Raw genomic sequence first — 27,075 nt, forward strand, 5'->3', positions numbered from 1 at the left:
TCAGCTGACCTCTCCGCCACACGCACGTCATGGCAACCCAGGCCTATTATGACATCACTCTGAGAGAACATACATAATTATGACATAATTTGAACAGAGGAGACCGCATCGATTATTACAAAACACAGTGAGAAAATCTATGAGTATGACATGGAATTAGACATCATCGTAAGATAGGATAGTTCATTATGATGTTATTTTGGGTGAAGCCAGATGAGCTAATCATGACTTCCCAAAAGAGTGTAGCTTTACACGACTTAAAATTCAGTTTGAATCCCATTTGAAATGTATCCTGTCAAAATTTTTCAACTACTAACTACTTTTTAGCTACTTTGCAACTACTGAGCATGTCAGCTAACCATTCCCCTAACCCTTTTAGCTAACCCTTAACCTAACACCTAAACTTAACCATAGCTTCACTAATGTTAGCCACCTCCATAGGATTCCTTAACATACCATACCTTTTGCCAATTTGTACCATATTGTACGTTTTGTAAATTCGTAACATACAGTGGGGCAAAAAAGTATTTAGTCAGCCACCAATTGTGCAAGTTTTCCCACTTAAAAAGATGAGAGAGGCCTGTAATTTTCATCAACTATGACAGACAAAATTAGAAAAAAAAATCCAGAAAATCACATTGTAGGATTTTTAATGAATTTATTTGCAAATTATGGCGGAAAATTAGTATTTGGTCACCTACAAACAAGCAAGATTTCTGGCTCTCACAGACATGTAACTTCTTCTTTAAGAGGCTCCTCTGTCCTCCACTCGTTACCTTTATTAATAGCACCTGTTTGAACTTCTTATCAGTATGAAAGACACCTGTCCACAACCTCAAACAGTCACACTCCAAACTCCACTATGGCCAAGACCAAAGAGCTGTCAAAGGACACCAGAAACAAAATTGTAGACCTGCACCAGGCTGGGAAGACTGAATTTGCAATAGGTAAGCAGCTTGGTTTGAAGAAATCAACTGTGGGAGCAATTATTAGGAAATGGAAGACATACAAGATCACTGATAATCTCCCTCGATCTGGGGCTCCACGCAAGATCTCACCCCGTGGGGTCAAAATGATCACAAGAACGGTGAGCAAAAATCCCAAAACCACACGGGGGGACCTAGCGAATGACCTGCAGAGAGCTGGGACCAAAGTAACAAAGCCTACCATCAGTAACACACTACGCCGCTAGGGACTCAAATCCTGCAGTGCCAGACGTGTCCCCCTGCTTAAGCCAGTACATGTCCAGGCCCGTCTGAAGTTTGCTCGAGAGCATTTGGATGATCCAGAAGAAGATTGGGAGAATGTCATATGGTCAGATGAAACCAAATAATAACTTTTTGGTAAAAACTCAACTCGTCGTGTTTGGAGGACAAAGAATGCTGAGTTGCATCCAAAGAACACCATACCTACTGTGAAGCATGGGGGTGGAAACGTCATGCTTTGGGGCTGTTTTTCTGCAAAGGGACCAGGACGACTGATCCATGAAAAGGAAAGAATGAATGGGGCAATGTATCGTGAGATTTTGAGTGAAAACCTCCTTCCATCAGCAAGGGCATTGAAGATGAAACGTGGCTGGGTCTTTCAGCATGACAATGATCCCAAACACACCGCCCGGGCAACGAAGGAGTGGCTTCGTAAGAAGCATTTCAAGGTCCTGGAGTGGCCTAGCAAGTCTCCAGATCTCAACCCCATAGAAAATCTTTGGAGGGAGTTGAAAGTCCGTGTTGCCCAGCAACAGCCCCAAAACATCCCTGCTCTAGATGAGATCTGCATGGCGGAATGGGCCAAAATACCAGCAACAGTGTGGTGAAGTTGAGTTGTGAAGACTTACAGAAAACATTTGACCTCTGTCATTGCCAACAAAGGGTATATAACAAAGTATTGAGATAAACTTTTGTTATTGACCAAATACTTATTTTCCACCATAATTTGCAAATAAATTCATAAAAAATCCTACAATGTGATTTTCTGGATTTTTTTTCTTCTCATGTTGTCTGTCATAGTTGAAGTGTACCTATGATTAAAATTACAGGCCTCTCTCATCTTTTTAAGTGGGAGAACTTGCACAATTGGTGGCTGACTAAATACTTTTTTTCCCCACTGTATAATATGAATTGTAATTCGTAACATTTAATACGAAATGGGTCAAGGACATCCACAAATTACTACATACCATATGAAGCGTAACATACTGTATCATACTTCGTGGAGTGACTTGGGTTTACATACATAATAATACGAAATGCTCTAAGACCAGGTTGAGTTTCTGTCATATTGCTTTCATCTGCCCAGTTCTATTCGATCGGTGGAGGGGAGTAAATGAGGACAGAGGGAAGGAAAACGTTTTGTGGACTGAAACGCAGCTATGGTGTGCCAGCCCTGACTGCTCATCTAACTGCCTGACCTGACCCTGCTCGCTCTCACTGCCCTCTGGAAGTCCAGTCAGCAGCAGCACACAGTAAACATCCGCTAGTGTGTGTGACCCATGGTGTGGCCCCGGGCACAGAGGTCAAAAGTCAGCTCTAACACACTGTTGTTTTTTTCACAGAGAAATACATAAAAAAATCCTTTAGTGAGGGTGACAGACGTGTCACTGAGAATTCCTGAGATTCCGGCTCTGAAAATGTTGTTAAAATAGAAGTTGATAGCTGAGACCAAATGTCTAACGACAGATGCTAAGTGGAATCCTTGGGACGACCTTACCCTACCCTTACCTTTAACCGTTTTAAATGTCATCTTCAACGGGGACACGTCAGAGTTAGACGTCCCAAGGATTCCACTTAAGACTTGTCCAGTGTTTAACACATACCCGTACTTGCATTTTTGATTAGAGTATCTAGTCATCCTAAAGGGTAAATGTGTGATTTTGATATTATAAGGGAAAACCCTGAACAAGTAAATATGACATCACAGTAACTATCTGATGACATCAGCACTGACCCCTGTACAGTTGTGATGAGTATGAGTATAGTATATTGTGTAAATAAAACAATGCAGAATCAAGTGTAATTAAACACATTCAATCATAAATAAATACCATATTTCAGTTATATAAATATTTCTTTAGTCCTATAATATGAACAAACTACATTTGGTAGGTGCTAAACAGTGAGGAAAAGGAAAAGGCATGGACGTCTTTCACTCCATTTCCCTGGCAGACCTACAACTTGGTGGGCTTTTCCTCCCCACTGCCCTGTCCCTGGGTCTGCAGGTAGACATCCTACACCTCCCTGAGGTGGATTATCAGCTCCTCTCTGTTCTGGCCTGTGAGGGCTGACACAGGGATCACCCTTTGGGCCATGTGGCCCCTGAGGGCGTCCATTTTCCCCCGAGCCCCAAGCAGGTCCATTTTGTTGGCCAAGATAACGTGGGGCCAGTGGGAGAGTCCGGCTCGTACTGGTTCAGCTCGAAACGCAGGTGCTGGAGCTGGGTCCAGGGTTCTGGGGAGGACAGGTGCAGGACAAAGAGCAGGAAGGGACAGCGCCCAACGTGGCGCAGGAAGAAGATCCCCAGGCCTCGGTTCAGATGGACCCCATGTATGATACCAGGGATGTCAGCCACCAGATATTGGGAAAGGGAGGGGTGGTAAACTGCATGATCAACCTTTGTGCCCAACATAATATACAACAGTAAGACAAACTCCATTATCTGCCACTTGCTCATGGTCCCTGTACTTAACAATTCCCACGTGGGGGTTGAGGGTTGTAAAGGAGTAGGCAGCCACAGCAGGCCTGGCATTGGAGATGGTCCATAGAAGAGAAGACTTCTCTGCATTAGGAAATCCAACCAGAAGTGGAAAAACACACACCAACATGTAAATCTAAGAAAATGTTATACATTTTTGTGGGATCAAGTAACATCCCATTTATACGTCCACAAAATTATTGTAACCAGCCCACATTATAATAACATAGACCTAGTCAGAGGAGAGTGCGCCCCACTCCCATGTCTCACCAGTCCAGCCATTGGCCATGGTACGCAGCTTCAGCTGGAGGACAACTCTCCTGGCCTCTCTCTCCCGGGGTGGCCGTCATTGGGGCACGGTTCTCATTGGACAGGTACGCGGTTCCTTTTTCCCCCCCAGCCACTCCAAACACAGCCATGTACTCCTGGCTATGCTGGGAGAGGTCTGCCATAGTCTCCCCTGCTCCCTCACCACCGTGCCCACTGGCACCTGCATGGTTCCAAAACACCACACACAACATTCAGTTTGGCCTTCACTTTATTATAGTCAGCATTTCGGTATTTACTTAGTAATTACATCGCAAAATGAAAGTAATTCAAATCTACGTTCGTACACGAGCCCCTAATTCAAAGCAACACCCCGGCCGTAGCCATGGGCACTAACTCACAGCGATGTAGATTGTGCTGGCGTTGCGTCCATAGCGGTTCTTACAGCCTCCTGAGTCGCCATCACCTCCTTTGTAAACGGGGGTGACCTGCGCCAGGGATTTCACCTGTCGTTCGTCTGGAGTCACGCAAGTAACAGATAGACGGAAATAGGACTTGATGTAAGCATCCGAAACCTTTCTCCACAACGTTGATCTGAAGAGGTGAACGAAAGCTTCTCAGAAGATCAATACTTTTTTTTTACCAGATTATAAACGATGTATAAACCAGGCCAGTTTGAGAATGGTGCAACACTGTTGAGAGTGTCAGTGTCTCTCACCCACTTTTGATGATGTTCCCACCATCTCCTCTATTCCCTCCGTCCGGTCCACCCCACTCTTTCCAGGGCTCACTATGGAAGGTGCAGGCCCCTTTCCCACCTGCTCCAGTCAGTAGCTTCACATTGCGGTGGTCCACTAAGTGGCGAGTCTAAACAAAGTGAGAGCTTAAAGATATCTACCTGCATTCTAAAATCATATCCCACTTGCACCCTCTTGAAAATGTAACTAAGCTAATATCATTGTCACATCTTATAGTCTAATCAATATTTCCTTATCCTTATTTGTGTCACGTTCTGACCTTAGTTCTGTTATTATATCTTTGTTTTAGTATGGTCAGGGCGTGAGTTGGGTGGGCAGTCTATGTTGGTTTTTGAGTTCGGCCTAGTATGGTTCTCAATCAGGGGCAGCTGTCAATTGTTGTCCCTGATTGAGAATCATACTTAGGTAGCCTGGGTTTCACTTTTGGGTTGTGGGTGTTTGTCTTCCGTGTCAGTGTTTGTCGCCACACGGGACTGTTTCGTTCATTTTCACGTTTATTGTTTTGTATTTCGTAGTCTTCAGTTTATGTTTTAAAATAAACATTATGGACACTTACCACGCTGCGTTTTGGTCCTTCGATCCTTCTCGCTTCTCCTCCTCAAAAGAAGAGGACGAGATCCCTTACAATTTGAGTCAGTGTTCACTTCGTCAACAATAATAGTGACCCAAATATTGATCACACAACTATTTTCAATGGCAATTGACGAGACTATAAATGACTAAATAGACCCAGAAACAAATATATTTCAGCTGACTAAAATCTCACTACTAAATGGACTGGACAAAGGTTTTTGGAGAGATTGAGAGCTTTGAGTGATAAGCACAATTAATATTGGCAGCACAGAATCACAGCGCATTTCTGTTAAGCAGTATGAAGGACCAGCCTAGCCTACATCAGCTTGTGAGCTGCGGGGGAGCAAGCGATGAGTGTGGGTGGTCAGACAGGCTGATAGGCTCCGCTCTGCCTCCAATCATACACATAATCAACGTAACTAACCAGTCACCACCAGCCTTCTAGTTAGATACCCTTTGCCTGGTTAAGAAACACAAGCTGCTTAACTAAATTTAAAAAAAACAGCAGCAGCATTAAGTTTAATAGTAAAACAACAGTCTAGCTATGTTTTTCTCTCCCTTGAGTATAAGAACGCTTTTGAATTTGTAGTCTCACTCAACCCTCACACTTTTCCCACGGCATTTCATAGACAGGTTCTGTAATTAACGTACTAGCCAAGTTTCCCTCTTTTCCTTAGAGAAAACGGCTTGATTCTAGGCATTACCGTTCAAAAGATATTGTCCATAATACCAGCACTCACTTTTTTTTTTCTATCACGCATTTGTGGGCCACATTTTACATTCATAAAGCATATCACGGCCCTTGCCAAGAGTGTTCAAAGCTGTCATCAAGGTAAAGGGATGCTATTTGAAGAATCTGAAATATAAAATATATTTTGATTTGTTTAACACTTTTTTGGTTACTACATGATTCCATATGTGTTATTTCATAGTTTTGATGTCTTCACTATTATTCTACGTATGTGGAAAAGAGTAAAAATCAAAGAAAACCCTTGAATGAGTAGGTGTTCTAAAACTTTTGACCGGTAGTGTATGTTTGTCATATTTCTACTGTTGGCAAGAGAATTGGATGTTATGAGGAAGAATATGTTGGTAGGACAAGTCTATGTATGTTTGTGCACATGGAAGACAGTGATTTATGTTTACTATAGGTTAATGAGGCAATACAAATGTGATGTGACTAAAATGAAATGGCATTTAGATGACCTAAATGGCCCACTGTTTCTCATTCTGACATTAAATAGACCAAATCATTATTCAAATGACAATAATGCAACTAAGACAATGATATTTTAGTCAAAATGAATAAGATGAGAATACATATTTTAAAATAATGCAAAAATGAACACTGATTTGAATGCATGAAGGAACAAGTAAGCCCTGTCCAGAATTCCCCAAAGTGCAGAAAAACTAGTGGATAGCCATTGTAAGCTATCTAGCTATAGTATATTCGGAAAGTATACTTTTTCACATTTTGTTACATTATAGCCTTATTCTAAAACAAATAAAATAGATTTTCCCCCCTCATGAATCTACACACAATACCCCATAACGATAAAGCAAAAACAGATTTTTAGAAATTGTAGCAAACTTAATAAAAATAAAACACTGAAATATGACATTTACATGCAGTACCAGTCAAAAGTTTGGAGACACCTATCCATTCCATTTGATTTATTTCTTTAACAATTTTCTACATTGTAGAACAATAGTGACGGTATCAAAAATATGAAATAACAGATATGGAATCATGTAGTAACCAAAAAAGTGTTAAACAAATCAAAATATTCTTCAACGTAGCCACCCATTGCCTTGATGACAGCTTTGCACACTCTTGGCATTCTCTCAACCAGCTTCACCTGGAATGCATGTCAATTAACAGGTGTGCCTTCTTAAAAGTTAATTTGTGGAATTTATTTCCTTGGTAATGCGTTTCAGCCAATCAGTTGTGTTGTGACAAGGTAGTGGGTATACAGAAGATAGCCTCATTTGGTAAAAGACCAAGTCCATATTATGGCAAGAACAACTAAAATAATCAAAGAGAAACGAGTCCATCATTACATGAAGCTAAGTCAAGTGAAAAGTTCCTTCAAGTGCAGTCTCAAAAACCATCAAGAACTATGAAGAAATTGGCTCTCACGAGAACCGCCACAGGAAAGGAAGACCCAGAGTTACCTCTGCTGTAGAGGATAATTTCATTAGTTACCAGCCTCTGACTGCAGCCCAAATAAATGCTTCACAGAGTTCAAGTAACAGATACAGTGCCTTGCGAAAGTATTCGGCCCCCTTGAACTTTGCGACCTTTTGCCACATTTCAGGCTTCAAACATAAAGATATAAAACTGTATTTTTTTGTGAAGAATCAACAACAAGTGGGACACAATCATGAAGTGGAACGACATTTATTGGATATTTCAAACTTTTTTAACAAATCAAAAACTGAAAAATTGGGCGTGCAAAATTATTCAGCCCCTTTACTTTCAGTGCAGCAAACTCTCTCCAGAAGTTCAGTGAGGAGTGGCTTCTGTCTGGCCACTCTACAATAAAGGCCTGCTTGGTGGAGTGCTGCAGACATGGTTGTCCTTCTGGAAGGTTCTCCCATCTCCACAGAGGAACTCTAGGCCTCTGTCAGAGTGACCATCGTTTTCGGCCCTTCTCCCCCAATTGCTCAGTTTGGCCGGGCAGCTAGCTCTAGTAAGTCTTAGTGGTTCCAAACTTCCCCCATTTAAGAATGATGAAGGCCACTGTGTTCTTGGGAACCTTCAATGCTGCAGCAATGTTTTGGTACCCTTCCATGATGTGACTCGAGACAATCCTGTCTCAGCGCTCTAAGGACAATTACTTGGACCTCATGGCTTGGTTTTTGCTCTGACATGCACTGTCAACTGTGGGACATTATATAGACAAGTGTGTGACTTTCCAAATCATGTCCAATCAATTTAATTTACCACAGATGGACTCAAATCAAGTTGTACAAACATCTGAAGGATGATCAATGGTAACAGGATGTACCTGAGATGAATTTCGAGTCTCATAGCAAAGGGTCTGAATACTAGGGTATTATTATTTTTTTGTAATTACAATCGCAAAAATAAAATAAAAACCTGTTGTCATTATGGGGTATTGTTTGTAGATTGATGAGGAAAATGTTTTATTTCATCAATTTTAGAATAAGCTATAACGTAACAAAAAGTGGTCAAGGAGTCTGAATACTTCCCGAAAGCACATAACTTGGCAATGTAAACCATGTTGTGCAGTGCATGGCTAACTTTTCTTAGTGGGTCGAGGACAGGGGGTAGCTAATCGAGCTAGTTAGCTTTATCACATTAAAACATACCAGCTTTTTTCTGACAAGTTATTTATTTTTGAAATTTGTGCACGGGACGTGGTGACTTTGATGATTGCAGTTGTTTTCCTCTGTGCTGCCAAGTGGCTTCTGAGCCCCGTCAACCAGCTGCCCTTCACCTCGTTCCTAAAGCAAACGTGTGCAAATATTCGGCTTATCTCTTGGACAAGCCATCTTCGGCTCTGAACCTTTGACAATATAGTTAACATTGCAAAATAATGAATGTCATGTCAAAGGGAGACCGCCAGAAGTGTCGCCCTGACCTCGTTAACTAGCTAACAGTAACGTTACTATAGCAGGATAATGTGTTTGTTAGCTAGCTAACGTAGCTCGCTGACTGTGGCTGAGCCAACAGTCAAGTCACTTTCGACAAGCCTACTAATGAAATCGGCCAAACAAAATGTCCATCTATCTCTAGATATTTTACAAAACCTCGCAATCTAACAACGCTAAACAAACATGAAGCTTTTATATCAATGCTAACTGTTTGGAACAACAACTTCACTTCAGCAGCATACTGCGAGCTAGCTACGGTAGCGCCGAGGTTCAAAAAGCATGTAAAGTCAAAGCATGGGTCGTGTAATGGAACATTGCTTCATACAAGACAGACACAAAACAAGGTGGAAGTAAATTTATTTTACATATTAAACCGTAACAAAAGAAGAAGATGAACAATCGATTAAACATTCATATGTGGTTATGCACAAACAAACCCTTTATTCTGTCACACACACGCAATGTATTGCATTATAAGCAAAACAGTACATATCCAATTCACAGGAAATGAATACAATTATATATTATGCAGTCTAAAGAAGCCTATGATTGTCACTGTAGAGTTGAGTTAACATACAGTTATTGAGCTGTTTGACAGCCAGGTACCTCAGATATCCCACTTTATTGACAACATAAAACATATCCCACTTTATTGGCAAGTGTAATGAGTTGTGCTGTCCCCTTTTCAGCATTTTATAGTAAAGTTCCAGTCTGACATTACTAGGATTATTACAGGGGATATACCTATACAACAAACCAAACCATGATTTTCATAAAATGATCAAATCGTTTGAGGTAAATAAAGACAACCACAACATATTGTACATTGTCATAGAAATTATAAGGCAAGTGTGTTTGTGGGACAAACTTGTCTTCTATAACACTCCTAAGGACTTACCAACCAACACTTGATCTAGGATCACTTTGAATAAAATAAATTGAATAAGACAAATGGCAAACTTGTTTTGTTTCTGTAAAACATACACCAAACATGTATGCCATATGCACTCACACACATAGGCTAAGACTACATCACATTGGTTAGAATGTAATACTTTACAAAACATCCCTCTATATGGGTTAAGACAGTTGAAGCAAACCCCAAACACAATTGGCAAAAAAAAAAAGTACTTTGGATTATGTACTCAACTAGATAGAAGGCTAAGACTTTTCATTTTTGTACCCTAATAGGCTATAGTGTATGGTAGCACACAGAAAGTCATTAAAGTCCATTATCAAGCCTAATGATAGTCTCATCCTCTGCTCCAGTGACTGACTGTATTGCACGTATTGAAAAAGTGTTGTGCGGATTGCTAAAAACATTCTAAAATCCTCTCCCTGTGTGTTACTTTACTTTGGCTGTTTGGAAATCATTTCTTAGAAACAACTACGATAAGTAAAAGTGCATAACAGAGAATGAGACATAGACAAATTAAAACATCTGATAAAAGAAATTGTACATTAATAAATAAATATACTGAACAACAATTTAAACGCAACATGTAAAATGTTGGTCCCATGTTTCATGAGCTGAAGTAAAAGATCCCAGAAATGTTCCATACACACAAAAAGCTCAAATTTTGTGCACACGTGTTTACATCCCTGTTAGTGAGCATTTCTCATTTGCCAAGATAATCCATCCATCTGACAGGTGTGGCATATTAAGAAGCTGATTAAACAGCATGATCATTACACAGGTGCACCTTGTGGTGGGGACAATAAAAGGCCACTAAAATGTGCAGTTGTCACACAACACAATGCCACAGATGTCTCAAGTTGAGAGAGCATGCAATGCTGACTACAGGAATGTCCACCAGAGCTGTTTGCAGAGTTTAAAGTTAATTTCTCTACCATAAGCCGCCTCCAACATCGTTTTAGAGAATTTGGCAGTACGTCCAACTGGCCTCTCAACCGCAGACCACATGTAACCACCCCAGCCCAGGACCTCCACATCCGGCTTCATCCCGGACTGTGGGTTTGCACACCCAAAGAATGTCCGCACAAACTGTCAGAAACGGTCTCAGAGAAGCTCATTAGTGTACTCAACGTCCTCACCTGGGTCTTGATCTGACTACATTTCGGCATCTTAACCGGCTTCGGTGGGCAAATGCTCACCTTTTGATGGCCACTGGCACGCTGGAGAAGTGTGCTCTTGATGGATGAATCCTGGTTTCAACTGTACAGGGCTGATGACAGAGAGCGTGAATGGGTTCGTGTAAGCAAGCAGTTTGCTGATGGCAGCATCGTGAACAGAGTGCCCCATGGTGGCGGTGGGGTTATGGTATGGGCAGGCATACGCTATGAACAATGAACATAATTGATCCACGCCCCTCCCTTTTTTTCAAAGTTATCTGTGACCAACAGAATCATATCTGTATTCCCAGTAATGTGAAATCCATAGACTAGGGACTAATGAATTCATTTCAATTGACTGTTCCTTATATGAACTGTAACTCATGAAAATCTTAGAAATTGTTGCATGTTGCGTTTATATTTTTGTTCAGTGTAAATGGAAAAAGTCCCAACATATAACAATCTACAAATAATTTTTCTTAATAAAAAAAAAAGCTTAGTTAAAAAAAAAATGCAATCAGACAAAATTAAAGAATTAACAAAAAGGATCGATCATGGAAATTAATTGTCCATATTAGTTGTAATATTATGATGGTTGTTGATAGTTGCACTCTCTTGTCAATCTACCATCTATTGTGCCTATAACCTTACTCAAACATTTGTTCTTCATACACAGAGTGGTAACACTGAACAGTCGGTAACACCACACGCCGATCTACACAACTTCACAGTTTCAAACACAACCTGAACACTTCAGGTTGAACACTACTGACAAGTCCCATTTTCACCTTAATCAAGTTAAGCTTTACACTGAATAAAATATGCTGAATGTATGACCAAACGTTATTTTTGTGACCTGTGCACATTTTAAATTGCAATCTTCGACAGAGGACAGCACTTGTATTGTGCACCCTGTGAAAGACAGACAGAAAAGTAGGGTGAGAGAACCAGACGGAGGTTGATAGCGAGGACAGAGACCAAAAAAGGAAGACATTTAAAGGCAAGGTTCGAATTAAACATATGAGTCTTTTCAACGCTTATGAGGCTTATAATATAGCTTATAATAATGCTATTGAGGGTTCCCCGATTTGTTACCAGATACCCCCATAATTCAAATAATCTTATTGGGTGAGCAAAAGAAGAGAAAGCAGAGATGAAAGGTGTTTCATGCAGGATCTCCTGAACCATTACTCAGTTAGAATCTAGTGAACCAGCAGAACATGAATCTGACTTAGTCTAGCCTGCTAATCTGTGTCTCAGCAAACTAAAAAGATTCAGAGATAAATCTAACTCATTTACTCAGAGACTGGTTTACACACGACTGTTGGGGGTTATTCACAGAACTGTTCCCTTGCCTAACTTGTCCACCAGTTTGCCCAGGAGGTGGTGCCTTATTGCTGGTAGTTTCCATATTGACCCTAAAAGAGAGGGAGTTAGAAAATAAACATCTTTAGTCATGTCAGGTCAGCATGAGATGGGGAATACTTTTGTTCATGAATACTTTCTCATGATTCAAAGCAACCCATGGGCATCGCCACTGTGGTCATTTGCGGTGTGAGTTGCCCAATTTACCCAATGTTTTGTTGGACAGCACGGTCCTCCTCAAAACGTGGGGTTGGGGGTAGCTGTAGTTGTACCTGTTCGTAGGCGTAGGGCCTCTGTGTCTGTGCCCCAGAGGAAGCCTGGGAGCGGTAGGAGCTGTACTGCTGGCCCTGACCCTGCTGGTACTGGGAGTACTGGGACTGCGCTCCCTGACCTGGACCTGGAGACCAAATCAGTCAATCAACTAAGTCTTGAATCACACTGACGGTTGTAACAGTGAAACAATCATCATCTTTAAAAAATAAATGTCCTGATATGAATGTTCAATTCCCAACCAGCCCAACAATCCCAACTATCAGCAGCATCAATATGCCCGTAGCAAAACATAGGCATGTGTATGTCTGCCACTGTATGTCTGTGCATTCATGCAAGCGTGTGTGTGTGTGTGTGTGTGTGTGTGTTCCTTACCGTAGCCCTGTGGCTGTCCGCTGTAGCCCTGCTGTGAGGGGTACTGTTGTTGGCTGAAGGGCTGCTGCTGGCCTGACCCCTGCTGGTACTGGGCCTGCTGCTGACTGTACTGGGAGTTGCCTGGGGATCAGGAGCAGCAATTTCACTACTTTCAAGACTTAACTTCATACTGTAATCTCTCGTGGACAGATGCATGTAAGATTAATAGTAATCGAGCATCTGACACAATTACGCAAGATTTTAACTGTAGTTCAGCGTGTCTGAGATTGGGCCTACAGCGGCACATAGCTAGCAGCTACAATACTATCACAAGTTCACAACCTTTATGCTTATTAGGCATGAGTCTATGTGTTTTGGGAACATACCTCCTTCGTAGTAGTGCTGTGAGGACTCATCAAAGGACCTCTCATAGCCCTGTTCACCGTAGGATGATTGTTGGTAGGAGTACTCCCCATGACCTGGAGGGGGCAGGAATGAGCACGTGCCAAAACCAATCTAACAAAAACAATGTGGCTCCTCACACATTTAGAGTAGAGAGGTTGGTCCTTTCACAGTTTGTAAAAAGTTTACACACATAGGTGTGCACCCATAAGTTGACAAGAGCACAAACGGACATTTGCAGTGCCTCGGACACTTAAACACACAGAGCACACAAATACACGCTAAAATCAGTTGGCGCTCTGCCCTAAACGATTTTCAAAAATGGGAAATCTAAAATTTCCGCACACCAGAGGGGAACACTATTGACAGAGGCACACCGGGAGGAAACAGTTCTAAGACCAAACTCAGCACTTTGCCATCAAAATCATAATCCTTCCACAAAAATCCACCGTACAAAAGACTCCCATTGAACTCCCACACGAAGGGAAAGGAAAGACAAGAAGCCAGAGGATTGGAATATGGAGTTCAGCGCTGAAGTATAACTTGAAGACAGGGCAGTGGGATGACACTGAGACGAGATGGCATGTATGCGTGTGTGTGATTGAGATGTCTGAAAGGTGTGTATGTGTTGGAGGGGTTGTGTGTGTGAGGGTCAAGGCTCTAAATGATTACCATCAGAGTAATACTGCTGGTTTATGGGCTCGCTGGAGCTCTGAGTGTGTCCGTACTGCTCTCCGTAGAAATCGTCTTGTCCCATGTACTGCGGTGCAGATCCTGCAAGACAGGCGACACCAGGATTGGTTAATCAGCTGGTCGGACCAATGGGCCTCTGTGTTGGTGACTAAAGGGGTCTGGACCAGGGCGCTTTGGCAGTTGGAGGGGAGTGTGTGTGTGTGTGTGTGTGTGTGTGTGTGTGTGTGTGTGTGTGTGTGTGTGTGTGTGTGAGAGAGAAAGAGAAGTAGTGTCTTATGGGTTCTAATTACATAATGAGAAGTTTTTTTGTAGTTCAATGACTCAAGTTCAAGAGGTCCTATTAGTAGAATAAATTATTGTGTCGGAGGAGTTGTCTGAAATGTGAATTGATCATGGGAAGAAAATGCATCATTTTGGCATCGATTTTCATTTCAGAATGTTCAGCCCTATCCAAACCATGATCTGAAAAATTATAGAATCCTATGAGAATGAAATGAAATATGACTTTCTGAAAGGACCAATAAGAGTGGTTTTAGAAATCCCAGAAGGGCCAATCATATGGGAGACGCTGTGGTGGTGGTGTGCAAAAACTCCAGATGCCATTCCTTCACAAACGACTGAACCAGAAACCAAATATATTTATTTCCGTTGCCAGAAGTATTGCTAGAAATATCGCTGTATCTGCAAGACAGCAACTCACAGTCTCGCTAAATATTAATATTCTACAAAATATTGATCCAATAACGTAATGCAAAAAGGACCATTATCACAGCAGCCAACAGCTAGTGAACAAATTATCTTTCATGGCAAAAGAAAACGACTCAATTCCCCATTGACAAATATCCTTTGTCAGTGATGAACTATACACTGGAACAATAGAGTCCTTGTGGACAAGATCTAGTGATCGTACCTGGACAATCTGGGATAAGACCAAGGTAAGCCACAACAAACAACCCAGTTTCCCTGGAGACATTTTCTCAGACATCCTACAGACGAGCGACTGACGAGTCTCTGTGAGGTACATGCCTAGTCCACGTCCCACACCAAACACAAGGGGACGTTTCGGGACTAGTTTGAGGCTCATGCTGACTGACACCATGGGTAAAGGGATTTATAGAGACTGGGACTCCAAGTTACAACAGCCATAAATCTTCAGTCCGCCTCTTAAAGTCACAGGCAGGACATTACTATGGGTGAGATCTAGGCTACACACCTGCGATACCATGGTAACGTATGCGCATCCGTGACAGATTATATCCACCATAAATATCATAGTCTATTATTTAGGCTCACACCTCCTAAACACCTGCTAACCATTAACATCTCCACCTTTCAATCCAACGTCCATGTCGTCTGCATCTGCAGTTGCTACATCTTCAGGAGTTCCTCTAGAAATCATCTCCACCCTGAACCACACAGCCATTTCTTCCATATATAAACCACAGTGCATCTGCAGACCAAACCGCAGCAGCCTGGAGAAAGGCCGAGACCCATGGTCACCTACCTTGCTGTGTGGGTCGGTAGGTCCCCATCGGCCTCTGGCTCATCATGTTGTTGCCTTGTCCGCTCTGCCCCAACATGCCCATAGCGGCCTGCTGACCCTGGTACTGCTGCTGTCCGCCACCAGTCTGGGTTGAGGGGTAATGAGGTGTTGCCGACTGCTGGTGCATCATGGAGACTAAAAGGGGGGTGGGGGGGGGGGGCATTATGGGGAGAGATCTTACACATTAACACACACAATGTCAACATCTTCATCATTGTCATCAACAACATACATAACCGGAACAGAAACAGGCAGAATCAAAAGAAGGAAAAAAATTAGGAGGGGTCATGACAGTCAGAGTAGCCAGAAAGGGAGGGGTATGTTTCAAATATTCAAAGAATCTGGGAGAGAGAGGGGCTTTAAAATGCTCTGGAGGAAATGGAAAAGAAGCCAAAGAGGGGTCAGTGCATAAAACAGAGATAAATACACATGGACAACCAGGCAGACGAGGGCGGGCTGCAGGGCTGCATGTCAGGGGTTAGAGGTCAGGAGAAGAGAGCCTGAAGCAGGGAGGTGACTGGGGCTAGACTAGCAAATACTGGACTCCAGAGGAAGGATGGGGCTGCCTACCAGTCTGATGAACTGAATGTGTTTGGTTCTTCTTGTCGTTCATATAGGACAATGCAGACTTTGAGGTTTTGGAGTGTGAAGTTCAAGTGTATAAAGACTAGAGAAGGTTTTCTAACAGAGAGGGCAGAGGGGAGGTTATTGAGAATGATGTTGAAAAGCTGTGGAATACCTTCAGGGGTTCCTTGGGTCAGTGAATCATCCACCAATGTCCTGTCTCCTGTCTAAATCAATACAATCCTAATTTTCTAGAATCCTGGGAGGACATACCTCCCTCCCTATCTCTCCCTCGCTCTCTAGGCCCTACTGATACAGCGAACACTACAGTACATCCTAAATCCCAACCTCCAGACTAAACATGTACAGTTGAAGTTGGAAGTTTACATACACTTAGATTGGAATCATTAAAACTTGTTTTTCAACCACTCCACAAATTTCTTGTTAACAAACTATAGTTTTGGCAAGTTGGTTAGGACATCTACTTTGTGCATGACACAAGTAATTTTTCCAACAATTGTTTACAGACAGATTATTTCACTACATCACAATTCCAGTGGGTCAGAAGTTTACATACACTAAGGTGACTGTGCCTTTAAACAGCTTGGAAAATTCCAGAAAATTATGTCATGGCTTTAGAAGCATCATTTGAGTCAATTGGAGGTGTATCCGTGGATGTATTTCAAGGCCTACCTTCAAACTCAGTGACTCTTTGCTTGACATCATGGGAAAATCAAAAGAAATCAGCCATGAAGGTAGACTTCCACAAGTCTGGTTCATTTCCAAACGCCTGAAGGTACCACGTTCATCTGTACAAACAGTACGCAAGTTTAAACACCATGGGACCACGCAGCTGTCATACTGCTTAGGAAGGAGACACGTTCTGTCTCCTAGAGATGACGTACTTTGGTGCGAAAAGTGCAAAATCAATCCCAGAACAACAGCAAAGGACCTTGTGAAGATGCCGGAGGAAAAAGGTACAAAAGTATTATATCCATAGTCCTATATCAACATAACCTGAAAGGCCGCTCAGCAAGGAAGAAGCCACTGCACCAAAACCTACATAAAAAAAAGGCAGACTATGGTTTGCAACTGCACATGGGGACAAATATCTTACTTTTTGGAGAAATGTCCTCTGGTCTGACGGAAAAAAATAGAACTATTTGGCCATAATGACCATCGTTATATTTGAGAAAAAAGGGGAGGCTTGCAAGCCGAAGAACACCATCCCAACCGTGAAGCATGGGGGTGGCAGCATCATGTTGTAGTGTTGCTTTGCTGCAGGAGGTACTGGTGCACTTCCCAAAATAGATGGCATCATGGGTAATGCACATTGAAGGGACTGGTGCACATTGAAGCAACATCTCAAGACATCAGTCAATGACCCCAAGAAAACTTCCAAAGTTGTGGCAAAATGTCTTAACGACAACAAAGTCAAGGTATTGGAGTGGCCATTCCTGCTTACAAGCAAAAATTAAAGCAGGAAGCACCAGTGACTCGGTCTATAAAAAAAGTGGCCAGATGAAGCAGATGCCAAACTATAGGACTGTTTTGCAATGACAGACTGGTACATGTTCCGGGATTCTTCCGATGACATTGAGGAATACACCACATCAGTCACTGGCTTCATCAATAAGTGCATTGAGGACGTCGTCCCCACAGTGACTGTACGGACATATCCCAACCAGAAGCCATGGATTACAGGCAACATTCGCACTGAGCTAAAGGGTAGAGCTGCCGCTTACAAGATGCGGGACTCTAACCCGGAAGCTTACAAGAAATCCTGCTATGCCCTGCGACGAACCATCAAACAGGCAAAGCGTCAATACAGGGCTAAGATTGAATCATACTACACCGGCTCCGATGCTCGTCTTATGTGGCAGGGCTTGCAAACTATTATAGACTACAAAGAAAAGCACTGCTACGAGCTGTTCCGGACGATTGTGTGATCACGCTCTCCGTAGCCGACGTGAGTAAGACCTTTAAACAGGTCAACATACACAAGGCTGCAGGGCCAGACGGATTACCAGGACGTGTGCTGTTGGGCATGTGCTGACCAACTGGCAGGTGTCTTCACTGACATTTTCAACAAGTCCCTGATTGAGAATGTAATACCAATATGTTTCAAGCAGACCACCATAGTCCCTGTGCCCAAGAATACAAAGGCAACCTGCCTAAATGACTACAGACCCGTAGCACTCACGTCCATAGCCATGAAGTGCTTTGAAAAGGTTGGTAATGGCTCACATCAACACCATTATCCCAGAAAGCCTAGACCCACTCCAATTTGCATACAGCCCAAACAGATCCACAGATGATGCAATCTCTATTGCACTCCACACTGCCCTTTCCCACCTGGACAAAAGGAACACCTACGTGAGAATGGTATTCATTGACTACAGCTCAGCGTTCAACACCATAGTACCCTCAAAGCTCATCACTAAGCTAAGGATCCTGGGACTAAACACCCCCCTCTGCAACTGGATCCTGGACTTCCTGACGGGCCCCCCTCAGGTGAGGGTAGGTAGCAACACATCTGCCATGCTGATCCTCAACACTGGAGCTCCACAGGGGTGCGTGCTCAGTCCCCTCCTGTACTCCTTGTTCACCCACGACTGCATGGCCAGGCACGACTCCAACACCATTATTAAGTTTGCAGACGACACAGTGGTAGGCCTGATCACAGACAACGATGAGACAGCTTATAGGGAGGAGGTCAGAGACCTGGCCGTGTGGTGCCAGAATAACAACCTATCCCTCAACGTAGCCAAGACTAAGGAGATGATTGTGGACTACAGGAAAAGGAGGACCAAGCACGCCCCCATTCTCATTCTCCGGGGCTGTAGTGGACCAGGTTGAGAGCTTCAAGTTCCTTGGTGTCCACATCAACAACAAACTAGAATGGTCCAAACACACCAAGACAGCCGTGAAAAAGGCACGACAAAGCCTATTCCCCCTCAGGAAACTAAAACGATTTGGCATGGGTCCTGAGATCCTCAAAAGGTTCTACAGCTGCAACATCGAGAGCATCACTGCCTGGTACGGCAACTGCTCGGCCTCTGACCGCTAGTCACTCCAAAGTGTAGTGCGTACGGCCCAGTACATCACTGGGGCTAAGCTGCCTGCCATCCAGGACCTCCACACCAGGCGGTGTCAGAGCCCTAAAAATTGTCAAAGACTCCAGCCACCCCAGTCATCGACGGTTCTCTCTACTACCACATGGCAAGCGGTACCGGAGTGCCAAGTCTAGGACAAAAAGGCTTCTCAACAGTTTTTATCCCCAAGCCATAAGACTCCTGAACAGGTAATGAAATGGCTACCCGGACTATTTGCATTGTGTGCCACCCCCAAAACCCTCTTTTTACACTGCTGCTACTCTCTGTTCATCATATATGCATAGTCACTTTAACTATACATTCATGTACATACTACCTTAATTGGGCCGACCAACCAGTGCTCCCGCACATTGGCTAACCGACGCCATCTGTATTGTGTCCTGCCACACACTACCCGCCAACCCCTCTTTTACGCTACTGCTATTCTCTGTTCATCATATATGCATAGTCATTTTACCCATATCTACATGTACTGTACATACTACCTCAATCAGCCTGACTAACCGGTGTATGTATGTAGCCTCGCTACTTTTATAGCCTCGCTATTGTATATAGCCTGTCTTTTTACTGTTGTTTTATTTCTTTACTTACCAATTGTTCACTTAACACCTTTATTGCATTATTGGTTAGAGCCTGTAGGTAAGCATTTCACTGTAAGTGTCACGTTCTGACCTTAGTTCCTTTTTTATGTCTTTATTTTAGTTGGTCAGGGCGTGAGTTGGCGGAGGCATTCTGTTGTTGTTTTTCTATGTTTTTTTTCTGTTGTTATATTTCTATGTGTTTGGCCTAGTATGGTTCTCAATCAGAGGCAGGTGTCAGTCATTGTCTCTGATTGGGAGACATATTTAGGTAGCCTGTTTTCTATTGTGTTTTGTGGGTGGTTGTATCCTGTGTTAGTGTTTTCACCATATGGGACTGTTTCGGTTGTTTGTTTGTACTTTTGTTATTTTGTTCAGTGTTGATTTATTAAATATATAATTATGGACACTTACCACGCTACACATTGGTCTGATCCTTGCTACTCCTTCTCTGAAGAAGAGGAATTACGTTACAGAACCACCCACCAAAAGAGGACCAAGCAGCGTGGTAACGAGCGGCAGAAATCTCAAGACTCCTGGACATGGGAGGAGATTCTGGACAGCAAGGGACCCTGGGCACAGGCTGGGGAATATCACCGCCCCAAAGCAGAGCTGGAGGCAGCGAGAGCTGAGCGGCGGTGGTATGAGGAGGCAGCACGGCAGCACGGCTGGGACTAGAGGCAGCCCCATACATTTCTTGGGGGAGGCACACCTGGAGTGTGGCTAAGTCAGGTAGGAGACCTGAGCCAACTCTCCGTGCTTACCGTGGAGAGAGGTGGACCGGGCAGGCACCGTGTTATGCTGTGAGGCACTCGGTGTCCCCGGTGCGCAGGCATAGCCCGGTGCGTTACATAGCAGCGCCTCGTATCGGCCGGGCTAGAGTGGGCATCGAGCCAGGTGCCATGAACCCGGCTCAGCACATCTGGTCTCCAGTGCGTCTCCTCGGGCCGGGGTACATGGCACCAGCCCTACGCACGGTGTCCCCGGTTCTCCAGCACAGCCCAGTGCGGTCTATTCCACCTCGCCGCACAGGCCTGGGCCTGGGGAGTATCCAGCCAGGTAGGGTTGTGCAGGCTCGGTGCTCGAGACCTCCAGTGCGCCTCCACAGTCCGGTCTATCCGGTGCCTCCTCCACGCACCAGGCCTCCGGTGGCAGCCCCCCGCACCAGGCTGTCTCTCCGTCTCCTCCCTACAGGTGCTCCTGCCTGTCCAGCGCTGCCAGAGTCTCCCTCCTGTCCAGCGCTGCCAGAGTCTCCCATCTGTCCTGAGCTGCCAGAGTCTCCCGTCTGTCCTGAGCTGCCAGAGTCTCCCGTCTGTCCTGAGCTGCCAGAGTCTCCCGTCTGTCCTGAGCTGCCAGAGTCTCCCGTCTGTCCTGAGCTGCCAGAGTCTCCCGTCTGTCCTGAGCTGCCAGAGTCTCCCGTCTGTCCTGAGCTGCCAGAGTCTCCCGTCTGTCCTGAGCTGCCAGAGTCTCCCGTCTGTCCTGAGCTGCCAGAGTCTCCCGTCTGTCCTGAGCTGCCAGAGTCTCCCGTCTGTCCTGAGCTGCCAGAGTCTCCCGTCTGTCCTGAGCTGCCAGAGTCTCCCGTCTGTCCTGAGCTGCCAGAGTCTCCCGTCTGTCCTGAGCTGCCAGAGTCTCCCGTCTATCCTGAGCTGCCAGAGTCTCCCGTCTGTCCTGAGCAAGCCAGAGTCTCCCGTCTGTCCTGAGCAAGCCAGAGTCGCCCGTCTGTCCTGAGCAGCCAGAGTCGCCCGTCTGTCCTGAGCAGCCAGAGTCGCCCGTCTGTCCTGAGCAGCCAGAGTCGCCCGTCTGTCCTGAGCAGCCAGAGTCGCCCGTCTGTCCTGAGCAGCCAGAGTCGCCCGTCTGTCCTGAGCAGCCAGAGTCGCCCGTCTGTCCTGAGCAGCCAGAGTCGCCCGTCTGTCCTGAGCAGCCAGAGTCGCCCGTCTGTCCTGAGCAGCCAGAGTCGCCCGTCTGTCCTGAGCAGCCAGAGTCGCCCGTCTGTCCTGAGCAGCCAGAGTCGCCCGTCTGTCCTGAGCAGCCAGAGTCGCCCGTCTGTCCTGAGCAGCCAGAGTCGCCCGTCTGTCCTGAGCAGCCAGAGTCGCCAGTCTGTCCTGAGCAGCCAGAGTCTCCTGTCAGTCATGAGCTGCCAGAGCCGCCGGTCAGTCAGGAGCCGCCTGTCAGTCAGGAGCTGCCAGAGCCGTCCGTTACTCTGGTGCTGCCGGAATCGCCCTTCTCTCCGTAGCTGCCGGAATCGCCCGTCACTCCGGCGCTGCCGGAATCGCCTTTCATTCCGGAGCTGTCGGAGTCTCCCGCCTGTCCGGTGCTGCCGGAATCTCCCGTCCATTCGGGACCCGTTGCTAGGGTCCCCAATCCAGGGTCGGTGGCGAGGGTCGCCACACCTAAGGTGCCACATAAGTGGGCCGAGACTATGGTGGAGTGGGGTCCACGTCCCGCTCCAGAGCCGCCACCGCGGTAAATGCCCACCCAGACCCATCCTCTATAGGTTCAGGTTTTGCGGCCGGAGTCCGCACCTTTGGGGGGGGGGGGGGTACTGTCACGTTCTGACCTTAGTTATTTTTTATGTCTTCATTTTAGTTGGTCAGGGCATGAGTTGGGGTGGGCATTCTGTTGTTGTCTTTCTATGTTTTGTTCTGTTGTTATATTTCTATGTGTTTGGCCTAGTATGGTTCTCAATCAGAGGCAGGTGTCAGTCATTGTCTCTGATTGGGAGACATATTTAGGTAGCCTGTTTTCTATTGTGTTTTGTGGGTGGTTGTATCCTGTGTTAGTGTTTTCACCATACGGGACTGTTTCGGTTGTTTGTTTGTACTTTTGTTATTTTGTTCAGTGTTCTGTTGATTTATTAAATATATCATTATGGACACTTACCACACTGCACATTGGTCTGATCCTTGCTACTCCTCCTCTGAAGAAGGGGAATTCCGTTACAGTAAGGTCTACTACACCTGTTGTATTCGGCGCACGTGACAAATAAACTTTGATTTGATTTGAAACCGGGATTCATCCGGGATTCAGCGTGCAAGTGGCCATCGAAGGTGAGCATTTGCCCACTGAAGTCGGTTACGACACCTAACTGCAGTCAGGTCAAGAACCTGGTGCAGATGACGATCATAGAAAAGCGTTTCCCTGAGACGGTTTCTGACAGTTTGTGCAGAAATTATTCGGTTGTGCCACAGTTTAATCAACTGTCCGGGTGGTTCGTCTTAGACCATCCCGCAGGTGAAGAAGCCGGACGTGGAAGTCCTGGGCTGGCGTGGCTCTGCGGTTGAGAAGTCGGTTGGACATACTGCCAAATTCCTTAAAACGACATTGGAAGCGACTTAACATTAAATATTCATGCAACAGCTCTGGTGGATATTCCTGCAGTCAAGTCAGCATGCCAATTGTACACATCAGTGGCATTGTGTTGTGTGACAATACTGCACATTTTAGTGGCATTTTATTGTCCCCAGAATCAGGTGCACCTGTGTAATGATCATGTTGTTTCATCAGCTTCTTGATATGCCACACCTGTCAGGTGGATGGATTATCTTGGCAAAGGAAAAATGCTCACTATGTAAACAAATTTGTGCATTAAATTTGAGAGAACCAAGTTTTTTGTGCATATAGAACATTTTTGGGATATTTTATTTCAGCTTATCAAACATGGGACCAACACTTTTATATTTTTGTTCAGTATCCAGAATATCGTTGTGTTTTTTTATTATTGTTTTTTGGGACAAAAAAATACTGTTAATTAAGACACCAGGAAATCATCTCCAGGTGATTTTCATTTTGGAAATCTGTTCAAGTATTGCCACTCATAATAGAGACACGTGATCGTATACAAATGTAATCAAGGTTTAATATTATTATGTTTTAGTCAAATATTATATCTGTTTGGGCTTCTGGCGGTCTTGTTCCAGCCCCACGACCATCCGCTCAAGGAAACAAATCGCCAGAGGCTGACTCAAGATGATAATCCCTGCTCTATGATTCATCCTCTGATGTTCAACCTTTTTGCTTCTCTTCCTCCCTGATCATCCCCCCTTCCCTTCCAGAGCTCTGACATTTACTCTAGTGGGGGCTGGCCTCTCACACTCCCTGCTCACTTCCTGCCAATCACAATACGCTATGAGTGGACTCAACAATCGTTACCAATGCACTTAGCAACAAGACTTGCTGGAGAAAACTAAATAGAACAGCGGAATTAGCAATTATGTATCTCCAAAGGAATAGTGTTTCCAATAACGATTTCATATCATTGGCTTTGATGATGTATTCCTATGCCACTGATCCCTTGTCGCTGATTCCTCTACACCTGGCTGGCTCACCTGTGTTAGACTGCATGTTGAGGTTGCTGCGGGAGGAGGTAGAAGAGGAAGAGGAAGAACCGTAGTCTGGGCCAAGGCCCTGGATCATGCTGCCCTGGGAGGAGGGGGGCACGAGGTGGCTGTAGCCGGAGGCTGAGCCGTGGGTGCTGGCTGGCAGGCTGAGGGACGTGGATGAGGGCCCAGCCGACTGTGTCTGACCCGCCTGCTGCTGCATGGGAGCGTGGCTGGGGCCTGACGACACACAGAGCAGTCAGAGCAGCCAGCCACTCAGGCACGCGCAGTGCCAGCATGGTCACAGGCACCACGAACACGAAACACATCCAGTTCATCGCTACACCACAGGAGGCTTGTGTAGGACTCAGTAGGCATAGAATGAAGTTTTGAATCAAGGGTGTGTATATTATGCGGAGAGACGACGAGAGAAGAATTAGTGGAGCGGCAAATGGACGAGAGGGTAAAGACCTGTATGGCTACAAAGAGGGTAAAGACCTGTATGGCTACAAAGAGGGTAAAGACCTGTATGGCTACAAAGAGGTGCATCTAAATACTCTGAAGTGGCTTCCTCTCCTCGTCTCCATTACTTAATGTGCAGTGATGTGAGAGAACTGGACAGACGGAAAGAAATGCCCAGTTAGCATCCACTTACAGTATCCTGTATTCAGGGATCAGTGTGGAAGAGGAAGCCACTTTAAAATATGGAGATGCACTCATAGAATGATGTCTGGACAGAGCAGAGGACGAGATCAAATATGCTGCCATAGGAGAGGTAGACAGACGACATACATGCAGCAGACAGTCAGTTTGGCAGAGAGGCGAGCATTCAGATAGTACACACATACAGTGGATAGCGTGTGTGTGTGTGTGTGGATACGGAGGTCTCACCATTGCTCATCTGACTCTGCAACATAGAGGTAGGGGGCAGGCCAGGGGTCATGGTGTCGTTGAGGTTACTCTGGGAGTGTAGGGGCCCTCTGCCTCCGCTCTGTCCCATTCCTCCAGCACCTATACTCCCCATGTTAGGTGTAGGAGGCTGAGAGAACAGGAGGAGAGGAGAGACATGTGAATTTACAGCTCTGGGAATTGTGTTACAGTTAAAGAACAGCTATTGAGGCCGGGTAAGGGAGAGAGAGAGAGCGAGAGTGAGAGCGAGAAGAAGACCAACATGGGGCTCTATTGTATTGCGTAACTCCACACAGACTTACTGCAGGTAACAATGACTGCATGTTCTGATTAGAATCTGCTATCGTGGCCAGATAGACTAGGTTTCTGTGAAGGATCTGCTGATACCTGTCAAAGCACAGAAAGACAGGTTAATCACCAATCACAAGAGCCTTCAACATGATGGCGATCATTAAACTGTGATATTCCATTCTTCACACTTAGAATCACATCTTCATACAATTACACATCTGCTATAGTAACCTACATAACATGCATCTGTGACAACACTATGAGGACAGGTGTAACTCCTACTGTGTGCATTCTGATGTTTTTCCTTTGCTCTGGTAATCCATTATGCATTGTATCAGATGGTGATTTTCATCCAGCATCTTGGGGAGATAAAAAAAAATCATGTTAGGCCACAGCTTATTATAACAGAGTTATGACACTGTAATAAAGTGTCCTGGATTCTCGGGACTCGCGCTCACGTAAGCCCCCCCCCCCCCCCCCCCCCCCCCTCCTACTCTCTGAACAAAATTATCTGGGTCAGCTGTTTTTCTTGGAGTATATTTAACGTTGCCAGAAAGAGCCTAGGGCAGAAGAGACTGTTTAAGTCGGACGGAGCCAAGGTCTTTTTTTCCTGCAACTTTTTTTTCCTGCAACAAAAGTCGGCCATTATTTTTCAGCCAATCACAACATTCTGACATCAGTGACAAAAAGCGAGGGTACAAGAAAGGGGAACCTGTCCTCTATAGGCTACGATCCAAAGAAGGCACTCTAACCGTAATATATATATATATATATATATACTCTCAACAATTTGACAAGCACCAATAAGAGTCCTCCCCGTTCCTTCGAGGATAAACAAAGGTCCAATGATGTTGCACGTAAGCCCACACCTTCCATCATCATCGCCCCTGTCAGACTATCCATTCATCCAGTGCACCTGCCTCTTACCACTGGCTGTCTAAAGAATTCTCGCTAGTCTTCTCACATCTTTGGCACGGCTGGCTATCAACTATTTTTTTGTAACAATAGCCTATCATATAGAGTATTTTGTAAAGGATAAAATGTTGCTAAAAGAAAAAGAACAAACAAAAAAATACTCAAATAACAGTTAACAAAAAAATCCCATGAAGTGCATGCACCAGAATAAGCAAAAATTCAGTCAGACTCGGGACAAACTAGATTTGTTTGGTCTCGGATGCTATAGTCTATTATTAGACAACATGTGTTGTTCTAACGCATAACATAGTAGCCGTTATGTCGGCTTCCGTTAAAAGCCACACTGTGCAGTGAAGAACACAACAGTAACGACGCAATAAAAAGTAGGCTTTGATGAATGTCAATTTGTTTTCATTGGCGTCTTAATATCGCGTCACTTTGTTTGGCTCGCTCTATTGTACCAGTTATGTGCCGATGTTGACTACTTTCCCACCGTTGGCACTGGCTGACTCTCTCCACGCTCTCAAATCGACCAGAATAAAATATTTCCTGTTAAGACGACGTAATAGAGAAAGACATGGCGTTAGCCTACCTTTTGTATCGTTTGCTGTGTCACCTCCCCTTTGCTCCTTGGGCGCGCCGATGAAAATGCCACCGACATTGTTATATAAGGAAACGGTAAGAAACGCTCCTTTTATTCTAATATTTTGCCTATTATCTTGCGTGCAGTATAACATAGTTAGGTTTTCCAAGTTCAGAAAATAATAGGGGTGTGTGAAT

The 27,075-nt window shown here is 44.7% G+C and overlaps 1 protein-coding gene and 1 pseudogene across 22 annotated transcripts; both read right to left on the minus strand.

The window, feature by feature from the left end:
- Positions 1-3,223: 3,223 nt before the first annotated feature.
- Positions 3,224-10,991, minus strand: LOC110531163 (mitochondrial ribosome-associated GTPase 2-like; annotated as a pseudogene).
- Positions 9,247-27,024, minus strand: LOC110532008 (calcium-responsive transactivator). Of its 22 annotated transcripts, none has more exons than XM_021615590.3 (11): positions 26,888-27,024; positions 25,663-25,739; positions 25,392-25,476; positions 25,072-25,219; positions 24,190-24,420; positions 15,568-15,741; positions 14,043-14,144; positions 13,355-13,447; positions 12,990-13,109; positions 12,617-12,741; positions 9,247-12,397 (listed from the first exon to the last, which is right to left on the minus strand). In XM_021615590.3, the coding sequence occupies exons 1-11, from the start codon at positions 26,954-26,956 to the stop codon at positions 12,371-12,373; spliced, it is 1,251 nt and encodes a 416-aa protein (XP_021471265.2). In that variant the 5' UTR covers positions 26,957-27,024; the 3' UTR covers positions 9,247-12,370. The 22 variants fall into 22 exon arrangements, with proteins under 22 accessions (XP_021471265.2, XP_036843821.2, XP_090040368.1 ...); XM_036987926.2 differs by having other exon boundaries at positions 12,552-12,741; XM_090184242.1 differs by having other exon boundaries at positions 25,616-25,739; positions 26,888-26,958.
- Between the last annotated feature and the right edge of the window lie 51 nt (positions 27,025-27,075).

This window comes from Oncorhynchus mykiss, chromosome 9 (genome assembly GCF_057628025.1).
Source record: "Oncorhynchus mykiss isolate SJ-2025 chromosome 9, ASM5762802v1, whole genome shotgun sequence".
NCBI lineage: Eukaryota > Metazoa > Chordata > Actinopteri > Salmoniformes > Salmonidae > Oncorhynchus > Oncorhynchus mykiss.